The sequence below is a fragment of the Biomphalaria glabrata genome, chromosome 11 (assembly GCF_947242115.1).
Source record: "Biomphalaria glabrata chromosome 11, xgBioGlab47.1, whole genome shotgun sequence".
In the NCBI taxonomy this organism is placed as follows: domain Eukaryota; kingdom Metazoa; phylum Mollusca; class Gastropoda; family Planorbidae; genus Biomphalaria; species Biomphalaria glabrata.
This window is the reverse complement of record NC_074721.1, coordinates 37,366,056-37,377,512: the sequence shown is the minus strand read 5'-3', so window position 1 is coordinate 37,377,512 and position 11,457 is coordinate 37,366,056. Positions and strand designations below refer to the sequence as shown.

The window sequence follows — 11,457 nt, the reverse complement described above, 5'->3', positions numbered from 1 at the left end:
GATATAATTTCATTCGGATGTTCTTTCTGAAAATATTGAAGCCTGCCTCGGTGGACCACTTCGGGGGCCGATTTTGAGTTTGTGTTTCCACACAAACTGTCTTTGTAATCTTGTTTCGTCTTAACGTCGTCACGAGTGTAGCAAGGAAAAACACTGCGTTAATCTATCTATATTACAGACATTCCTTCAAAAATAAGTAAATAAATAAATAAAAATCAAATCAAATAATTACATCGCACATGTATCTATGCGTGAATCTAGTTATTCGTGTTAGAGATTTTTAAAACTCAGCCAAGTCATTGGTTTTTATTGATAGATTCAGGCAACACATTCCATACTTTAATGGTACCGTAATAGGTAAGAATGAGCTACGAATTAGTCTCTGTTATTATTGGGCATAACAAAATAACAACTTTTCTTCTTAGATTTAGTCCTGTCCTTCACACTATACCGGCCTGAACTATATTGCACACAATTCACTATTCAACGCAAGACGAAACGTTTGGGACAGACAGATGGAGGTTTCTGACCAAGACTTGTTGAATGTTGGCACTCTGTACTTGTTCAATCTGATTAAACATTCCTTACAATACCTTAAGATTTCTAAATAATTATTTCATCAACATAAATATTACATAAAACCCTTTTCTTTTTTTTTTCAGCAGTTCTGGTTTTATATTATTATATATTTTATTATTATATTGCATATTATATTTATTATTATTATTATTATATTGACTGACAAAAAAGGAAGAACTCCCCAATACTGTGAAGAAACAAACGCTGAGCTGAATTGGTCCTGCTGTAAGACACAATCATTTATCAAAGTCATCCTTCAAGGTACAGTGGAGGGAGAATGAAAAATGACTCGCCCAAAGCAAATCTGGCTGGGCAATGGGCAATGTGAAAGAATGGACTGTCCACTCTCATGATATTCTGATGAGAACAGCTGCTGATAGGGAAAAGTGGAAGGATTTGGTTATGCAGACACAGAACCCCCTACAAGGAAAGTCAAGGGACACATGAGATGAATTTATTTTCCAAAGCAGAAGCATATAAAAAATTACTGACTACAAAATACCTAATAAGTCAGATATTTATCACAAAACCCTAACCACTAACATAATTGTTTTCTTTTTTTCTTTCATCACAGGATAATGGAGGATATAATAGTTTACATGAGCTGGTGACCCTTAGGAAGCTTGCAGCACAAAGTGCTACAACCTGACAGAACCTCCGACACTACTGATCCCAAACTGAATTCAATATTTGCTGTTCCTCTGAACACATAGGCTACCTGGAGAGGGGAAAATGCTGTGCGGGTGACATTGTTCTGACCAAAAATAATGCCCATCTCATCTCCTTTATATGATTTACATCACACAATAATCATAACAGAAAAAAAAAAAATATTAAGAATGAAGACTTACATTTAAATATGAAACATTTTTTTTTACAACAGATCATTGCAAAAAATTGTATAAAAACAAATGACTACTGAATGACAGTCAAACATTTCATCAAAAAGTTGTTTTATTTCAATAACATCAAAAAGTCCAAGACACATGATCATATCAAGAAATTGAGCACAGAAATCCAACATCCATCAGAAACATGAGTACATCTTTTTAATGTGTAACATTCCCCATCCATTCATAATGTAATACAGGGGTTCTCAACCTGTGGGTCGCGACCCCTTTGACGATTTGCCAGGGGTCGCCTAAGACCATCCAAAATAAGGATTGTTATTGTCTATTCATCTATAGGTCGGTGTGTCTATGGGATGATGTGGGGGGTCGCGGCAGAGTGGTATAATGTAAAAAGGGGTCGCCGAGCTTAAAAGGTTGAGAACCGCTGATGTAATACATTATGTGTATCTGCATCTTCTTTCTGTATTGCATTCAACAATCAATCAAACTGTAGTACAATTTTCATCATGTGTTAAAAAACCTCCCACAGTCATTCAATACCTAATATACGAAGTGTGTTCACATCTTTCTAATGTGTAGCATCCAGATTTATTTCAAAAATTTTATACATAAGACACTGTCAGTTGGTACAAATAAATAGACTGACATACAGGTCAACAAATGTCATTACAAGAGGAGTTGTTTTCAAATAATTAAATAAAAATTATATGAAATGTCAAAACATCCACCCGAAATATAATAACAGTAGGAAGTAAAAAAAACAAAATCATTAAATAAATCTGTACTAGCAATACACTGGTTATAAAAATGTGAAATAAATCTTTTATAGCAAGCCCCATTCAAGTTTAATATTGAAAGGGAGAGAACAACAAAATAGCAGCACTACAGTGTTTAGTATTATTGCCCCTTTTTTATACCTCTTGAATTGCATGGGCTAAGGCTGGTTTCTGTTTAAAAAAGGTAATGATTAAAAAAAAACTAAAGTAAATATTATTATTTTATTCTCAAAACATATTAGATAACTTCAAGGGTAATACAAAAAAAATAATAAAAAAAGATTTATAAAAATGGCAGTCTTGAATGATATGAGGTAAATAAAAAAAAATAAAAAGCCCTCTGTAATATTGCTTTACCTTTTCAAACATGAATGTGATGTGTGTATCTGCTGTTACAGAGTAAGTATTTCAAAAACAGACTTGGAGAGTGTGAATGTACACTTTGGTTTCTTATAGTTATGGTGTAATGCAAAAATTGTAAGACAAATTTCCATACGGACAATAAAGATTATTATTATTATTATTTACTGTCCAGTACTAGTTCAAAAAATGAAATGGCACATTTTAACTTACTGTAGCACAAGACAGTTCAGAAATATCTTTTCTTTTTCATATTTATAATATAGTACAAGTTTATATTATATACAAAATAAGGTATTCTATTATTCTTGTAAGTTTAAGTTATTTTTTAGTGCAATACACCTGAATGTTACATCACCTAACCAATCAAACGAAGTATATATACATGAACGATACATCATAGTTTTGATTTGGTGTGAGACACGACTTCACTCTCTGTCTTGCTTTGAGTCTCTAAATCTGATTCCCAAGTGTAAGGGGCACAACTTTTGTGATCTGAAAAATTTAAAAAAAATGGTTTTATAAAAGAAGAAATTATTTCTAGAATGCAAAAAAAAACAACAAAAAAACTCTGCAGATGTAAGAATATATTTCAAAAGTGTTTCATAGCTTCTTTTAAGTCAAGCTTTAAAAAAAATAATTTAATTTATATTTAGAAAATATTTTTTTAATAGTTTTAATCTCAATTTCTTTAGTACTAATTTCCATTTCATTCAAACAAGCCAAAACATACAAATAAAGAATAAAAACAACACAAAATCACATTGGGAAGATGTAACACTTTTGATGTCACTCTTTGATGATAACAGCTAGACAAAACAAACAAAACAACACCTAAGGACAAGTATAAAGGAGGATCGCTGGATCCAAAATATGGAAATACAAAAGGAAACATGGGAAAAGGTTGAAATATTGCAGCCTCTGGTATTTTTAAATTCATGAACCATGATCAAACAAGTTACTCAAGGATTGACTTCTTTAGACAGTTAATTGTTTTACAAGGTGACAAGATGTCAAATTTCAAAGAATAGAATCACTTCATAGTAAATTTGGCTTAAATAGAAATATCTTTATAATCATTTTTAGCGGCCCCCGAAAGGGGAAAAGACAGTTTTGTGTGAAATGTCTGTCCGTCCCATTTAGATCTCGTAAACTAGAAAACAAAATCCGACATCATAATATTTTAGTCCATTCAAAGTTATGATGCAATGGCTACTTTTTTCTTTTCTAAAAGCAAAAAAATCTAATTTCTTAAGTTGAAACCCAAGCTCTTAAGAAGACTTAAACTTGAGATACAGTTGAGTAACAGAACTCTTCATTACCCTTCCTCAAATCTACAATATAAAAGAGGGTGTAAAAGGATAAGGAGTGACTTATTCATGGAAAGAATATGGCAAGGTTTAATATCATTTTTAAACAAAGGTATAGAACTCAGCTAAATAGAAATAAATCCAAAATTAAAATCAAAGCACTAGGCTAAAATGCTAAAAAGAAATAAATAGTGAAAAAATAATAGCGATCATATGGTGTGTGATAGAATTCCAAAATGCAGGTCCCTGAGGGGATAGCTCAAATTTTTAATATAAGATTTTAGGACTTGTTTTCAGCAAGTCAGTGAGATTGTTGGACATGTTTTTTTTTAGTAGTAATCACACCTATATCTGTGTTACATGTAGGTGTAGGTCTTAAAAAGAAACCGTTTACTGTTCATTTTGAGGGTGCAATAAAGAAAACATTAACTGATGTTCCAACATACTCACCAGGGACCTCATAGCTAGGTGTGATGTAAAGGGTCTGTCCACCATCCACTTGGAGGGCCACACCAGTGATAAAAGCAGCAGCTGGTGAAAGCAAAAAACAGACAGCTGCTGCCACCTACAGGAAGCAAGAGATGTTATCTAATTATCTTTGTATCATAATACATTACACAGCAAACAATTGAATTGTAAATAATTTATAAGCAAATTAGTTTTAACATTTTAGCACGTTATTCTCACTATTTTGTTGATCCTTATTCCTCAAAAAAAAAAGATGTTGACTACTAAATCTATTAATATGTATAATAAGGCATTGTATTCGAGTCCAAAGATCAAGGAGTAATGCAGTATTTCATGCGGCAACACAGATCAAGTTGTGGGGAAGTGAAATTATATATTTTTTTTAAAAAACATGTCTGGTTGGAATGACTTTGTGCTCAAGTTATTTCCCCAGTTATGGGTTACCCAACAAAATTGCAAACCTCAAAGAAGGGAGACACAAAATGGTGTGCATTGTATTATGTATAAAATGTTATGTGTGTTACATGTTATAATCTAGTCAGAGTCCCCTTCATAGGTAGCCAAGCCAAGCCAAGTTCAAGCGTACTTAGCCTCTCGACCACACATCCCATTAGCATAGAGGGTGCCAAAATGGGTAATAAAATATTACATAAAATACTTTATTTTTTTATTGCAACGTTCATTAACATTGTTTACATTATTAGTAAGTTTAGTTTTGCTTACTGGTGACTGTTCCTATTGGGAGATGGGGATCAGACATGCTGACCATAATCGTACCGATTCGCAAAGGAACATTTCACAATCTGCCACACAAATGAACATTTCAGTAGAGGGATGGCACCATGGCCTTCAGCTGACTAGTGACAGTCACCATTCTAATGTCTGCAAGCTCATCAATCACTTCCTCCAAGAACAGGAGTACTATAACTCTTAATAAGAACAGAATTCTTCAATACATGGCTGTAAAACGATGCAAAGCAGCAAGCAAGTCCAGTAAGTCTATTTATAAACCTCTGGCAGCTTGTTGCCAGCGTATGGCTACAAGCTACTGCTGGAGTTTGTAACATTACATACAATTTAACTCTGTGACAGTCCAGTTTTATAAATCTATAAGTAGTTGGAACTATTACATCTACTATGTGCCATTATGCTTGCATGTTTCTCAAATGTAATTTAAGGATATAAATAATATGATACACCTATCTCTAATTTATTTATTTTTGGATTGTGTTCCATTATGTTAGCCTATTACATTTTGCATTTTATGAAATATTTGCTGATGAAAGAATAAAAAAAAAAAAATGATAGCTATTGGAAATATTTTGTCATAGGCGATATTTTTTTTAATTTCTTTAACGTATTTTATCTTTCATGCTTACAGGATGCTCAGTGCTCTATGGTCCAATCTCTTTTGTGGACCTGTGGGCAGAGGGGGTATCTGGGAGAAGGTTTCTGTGCTGCCTTTAGGCACTCAGAAACAACTTTGCTCAAGTTGCGATTTGAAGCTGTAGCCAAGTGGTTTTCGTCTCTCAGTCCTATACTGTCAGGTAATGTCAGTGGTGAGTACATACTAATAACTCACCTCCTCAGTGGTCCCCAATCTCTTCATGGGCACCCTGGGTTTAGCCATTTCAAATATTCCACTGTCTCCATAGTTGGCTGCAGCAGTCTCAGAATATATGGAGCTGCCCTTGACAAATTAACATGACAATTAAATATTACAAAACATTTTAATAAAAGCATACAATCAACAAAATTCTTTCTTGTTCATGCGTTAAGTTACGTAAATTAAAAACAACAAAAATTAATTGACGTAAGAAATGAGCTAATTGTTGAGCATTAATTAGCAGTCAGAAACCTATTTTAAGATAACCTTCAAGTTATTGAAATATTTTACAGAAACATAATACAACAGGAGCCTGACAAATCAGGCATTTTGCAGCACTCAGTGCTACACCCTGGCAGAGCCAGAGCTACTGCTGACCCAAACTGTATCAGTATTTGCCGTTTCTTTGGATAAATCAGCTGCATGGAGAGGGGAACTGATGTGTGGGCAACATCATTCCGACCACAGCTAATGCCCAGGCATTATGAGATGATCCATAGTCACTTTGCAAAAAATAAAAAATACAACAGTACTGTAAACCAGCATGCCATCAAAATAATATTACAGGAGAACACAACCTACCGGTACTACACTGTTAACTCTAACACCACCGTGCACCCATTCTACAGCCAGAGACTTAGTCAAGTTATCTACCCCGGCCCTGGAGGCACCTGAATGACTGTTAAAAATAGAAAAGATTATTAAGCAAATAAATTTTAAAAATTCAGAAGCATACATGTAGAGCACATAATAAAATAAAAAAATGTTCCCATAAGATGTATCACTAAACAAATCAAACCCAGAATGTAGTAGTCTGAGATACTCTTCATTATTAAAATTGTGTTGCTATTTTGACTACATTCCGAAATTATGAAAATTAAATTGCATTTGACTACTCAAAAAGGTTGAGTTTGTCTTTGGACTTCGAACTTCTGATCTATAAGTCAAGTAGAAATTTTATGTCAATATTTATGATCAGACTTAACTTACATCAAACTAATAGTTATACACCTCTAGACCATTTTGTATTTCTATTAGACATTTGTAATATAATATTATGTTTTAATGCTTCACTTATTATTATGCTTAAAGACAGATGTACAAAAAGTAACTTTTAAGTCATGGGAATGTTTATGACATTAATGCTGATTACTACTAAATCAACACTTTATAAATACATTTAAAAAAAAAATTATTCATTATGAAATTATTGAGTAAAATAACTCAAACTGCATAATATCTCCAAGCCTTTTCATTTTTCTCTTGCTGTTACTACAATGACTTAAACTGATAAACTGACAAAGTTAATTCAAAAGCCGCAATATTTTTCACAAATATCATTATTCCATGCTGATGGATTTATAACTTTCAACTTCATGTCTTCTTAATTATAAGATAATGCTTTAATATTTTAAGATATTTTAAGATACCTGCCTCATAAATGGATAACCTTTCCACATATCCATGGTGATATTGACAATAGCACCTCCATTAGACTTCATCCATCTTGTATAAGCTGAAAACCAATCGAGACCAAATCAAGATAAGAAATAATACCAAGAAATTAAACAATAAACCCAAACTCTTTAACTCTTGTCACATTACATGAAAGGGAGCCATGCTTGGTGTGCTATGTTGGAAAGGGAGCCTAACTAAATATGCTGAGTTAGGAAGCAATTATTAGAATGAGTAGAAATCAATGTGAAAAGATAAAATTTACACAGTAAAAACTAATTTCAACTGCCTTTCTAGCATATCATTCTTTTATCCCCAAATAGATGTTAAGATATCAATCAGGTGTAGAGGAAAAAAAACTGCCCACATTACCTTCCTTGCACATAAGGAATGTTCCAGTCAAGTTAGTCTCAATGACAGCATTCCAACCTTTAAGCTTAATATCTTCTGCTCTACTCATAAATTGACCTCCTCCATTGTTGACCAGGTAATCGAGTTTACCAAATGTTTTTAGTGTAAAGTCAATCAAATTTTGCACCTGTAAGTATAAGCAACATAAAATGAGTCAAAATACAGTGAAATAGAAAATAAGTAGCTGCAAAAGAAGACCAGAACATGAAATAAATAGAAAAAAATTTTGGTGAGGAGAAACCATCAAAGTAGTCACCAAATTAGCACCTCCTGCATCTAGCATTAAACCAAGCTTCAAATAAATAAACATGGTAAAAAAAAGAAAATAAACATTTAATGACTGATATGGGTCTATGGATGTGGTGCCAGAGAGGTAAAGTGATTGGCATCCGAACAGAGAGGGCTCGGGTTTGAATCTTGGTGAAGACTGGGATTTCGAATTCTGGAGTCCCAGAGTACACCCAGCTCTGATGGGTACCAGACATTAGTTGAGGAAACTAAAGGCTGGCCACATGACACCTTCATATACTTCCTGAATGAAAGCTGTTAATAGAAAATAATTTGTTTGTTTGTAAAATGTTTTACATGTTTCGGATGTTCCTCAGAGTTGAAGATAATTACTTCCTAGTCCAAACCTCCCGCAGGACGACGGGGGATGGGAGCGGGCAGGGTTTGAACCCGGGGACCATCGATAAATCTGAACGACAGTCCAGCGTGCAAACCGCACGACCAGGCAGCCATCCAGTTTCAGTGGTCAAACTTTAGGCAAGCACCCTGACTTTCTCTTCACCACATCCACATTCGATAACTACAAGGAGTGTCTAAAAAAAATTCAGTCTTTAAAATCTTAGCCTTAACATGGATTTGAAATGGACCCCCCATCAGTTACTCAAGGAAAAGGTGACAAGAAATACAAAGAAGATGGTTGTACCAAACATAGCTTGTGTTAATTTTTTGAGAAAACAAGAAAAGATTCAGACTGGTGACATTAAGTTAAAAAAGAGTCAAAAGTAGCAGCTTAATTCCCCTCAGAATAGTTCAAATTTACATGTTAAAATTTACATTTACATTTTGGTAGAATAATCTTTAGATAATAGATGTTTACAGCATTTGAATGTTTTAAAAAGAAGTTTACAACAAAAAAGATTTCCCCAAATTGGACCAACCAGAACTTTAACAATTTCTTAAAAAAAAAAAAAAAGAAGCATTTTTAAAAACACACCTACATCTTGTTCACTTCTAATGTTGCATTGCATGATTTCTAGTTTTGGGCTGTTGCCATTTTCCTGAAGCCATTCTTGAATCTGACTGGCTGTAGCCTGTAATCTTTCTAGTTTTCTTGATGCTATTACCACATTACAACCTAAAGAAGATGAACATAAATTAATTAATCATTAATTTTATATTATACTAAGCATGACTTTTGCTTACGAAATTAAAAGCACTTAAGCAGATATAGGATCTATTTAAAGCTAAAATTCTGTGTTGGCGTTGCAATTACTAATTAGTGTGAAGTAGCCATTCATCAATGCAAGTTTTTCTCATTTTTTTTTTAGATCTAGATCTATTACCTGATCTAGAAAGAAGTAGAATTAAGGGTAATTTCCGCTTTTAGCTGGCGTATTTACGTCTCTAGGCAGCACCTGGCAACCACTGGCCAGTTTTTTGCGATGCCTCAGCGTTGAATCGATGCTAAAAAAATTATTTTCAGGGGGAGATAACCTAGTTGATTTTTAATATCGCCAGCTGAAACCATACTCGAAGAGAGAGGAAATAAAAACATATAGAATTAATAGAATTAATAGCGCTGTAGAGCCGACTCACAGACCTATATAAATATCGCCAGCTTATAGCGGATTGCAAGAGAGAGAAAATAAAACAAATAGAAATAATAGGAATATTTACTATTGTAGTAGAAGTAGTACTTTAAAAAAAGGAATGGGGGGGGGGGGAGTAAAATATTATTATTTAAAATTGGAATGACATTAATAAAGCGTAAATTTAGGTACCTATTTTTTTTCCATAGAAATTGAATTTAAATAGATTTAGGCCTATATTGCCCTATATATGTTGGGATTATTTATATAGATCTATGAAGTTATATTTTAAATGATTTGATGAAGATTTAAGGTGCTGACAGCTGTTAAGTTTAGAATTAAGAATACTACGCCAGATTTACTAAGATTATTTAGAGAATCTAGAGACCTAGGCCTAGAGCTAGTAGAAGTAGACGCGGTCTAGATTTCTACACTAAAACTTGACTAAATTGGACTAAGTAAGACACTTAGACAGTTTAGACAGTAATCAGTAAGACTAAAGACTTATAAACTTATTTAAAGTTAAACTAAACTACTAAAGTACTAAAGTTACTAAAGACTAAAGCAAATATTTTTTTTATATTTATTGATTATAATTATTTATTATATTCAGACTCTCGTCTCTAGATCTAAATCTAGGTCTTTGATACTACATAGTACCTAGAAAGAGAAGTTCTTTTGTGATCGCTTTTCCTATCCCAGTTGCTCCTCCCGTTACAATCGCTACTTTATTATAAAATAAGTTCTTCCGAAAAACACTCGAGACAATTTGTTTGCAGATGGAAGCAGCCATTTTGTTTCAAAGTCTAATGGCATACAAATCACGTGACTTTGTTAAAATTACCTATAGACTATATGCCAGATACCATTCATTCATCATAGATCTAGTACTACATCTACTCATCTACCAAAAAATCTCTGGAACCTCAACGGGCAGGGCCGGATTTAAGGGAGGGCATGCGGGGTCTCCACAAGAAAGAGGCATCTACAAAAGAGAAAAATATATCGGAATTTGGATGGGTCAGAAACTTTAAAGTGTTTTTTTTTCCTCAGCTTAAATGCTAACACTTTAAAATCTTAAATGAAGTCGGGTGGCAACAGTGTCGAAATTAAGAAGTGTCCGCTTGTAGTTGTAGCATTCTTGGAATATGTAAATACTGCGGTGTTGTTTAGGAATTACGGTCATGCGTCCAAACTCATATATAGAAAACTAAAATATGCATATTGGGTTTGAGCTACAAGTAGCCTATATATAGAGAGCCTACTATATTTCTTTATTTTAAAATATAGCATGATTTACATCAACGTGGTTCCCAAACCTTTTCGTCTTGTAGACCCCCTGCCATGCTTTCGGGTTTTCGGTAGACCCCCTGCTTAACTTGCACATATTTACAAAGTCATCAAAACATTTTTACAACTAATTTCTAACTGTACTGGTTTGAAGAGTGAAAAAGTAATATAAAGCCGAACAAAAATGTATTGAGATCTTTTTTATTGATAAAATTCAAATTTAAAGCAATTAAAATAACAATTAATTTGTATTGCTGGAATCACCAAAATACAAAAAAAAAAAAAAAAAAAAAAATTCTCAGGTGTATCATATTATTCGTTGTAACGGGTATTATGTTCATATAGGAATTTGTTGTTATATGAAGTAGTCCTTCAAACATTAGATATTAATTAATTAATTAATTATCCTTATGCATCAATGGAAAAGTTTTCGCAAAAGAGCGGTTTCTCGTGCATTTCTCGATCTTTCACGCGTGGCTCAAATATTAGTCACCCGGGACTGTTTTCACTAACAGAAGAAGGGGCTAAAGCGAG

The 11,457-nt window shown here is 33.4% G+C and overlaps 1 protein-coding gene across 1 annotated transcript; it reads right to left on the bottom strand.

The window, feature by feature from the left end:
- Positions 1-1,511: 1,511 nt before the first annotated feature.
- Positions 1,512-10,455, bottom strand: LOC106052394 (peroxisomal trans-2-enoyl-CoA reductase-like). Its single transcript, XM_013207762.2, has 8 exons — positions 10,294-10,455; positions 9,043-9,179; positions 7,778-7,943; positions 7,385-7,466; positions 6,533-6,629; positions 5,927-6,034; positions 4,327-4,441; positions 1,512-3,061 (listed from the first exon to the last, which is right to left on the bottom strand). The coding sequence occupies exons 1-8, from the start codon at positions 10,424-10,426 to the stop codon at positions 2,964-2,966; spliced, it is 936 nt and encodes a 311-aa protein (XP_013063216.2). The 5' UTR covers positions 10,427-10,455; the 3' UTR covers positions 1,512-2,963.
- Positions 10,456-11,457: the final 1,002 nt, after the last annotated feature.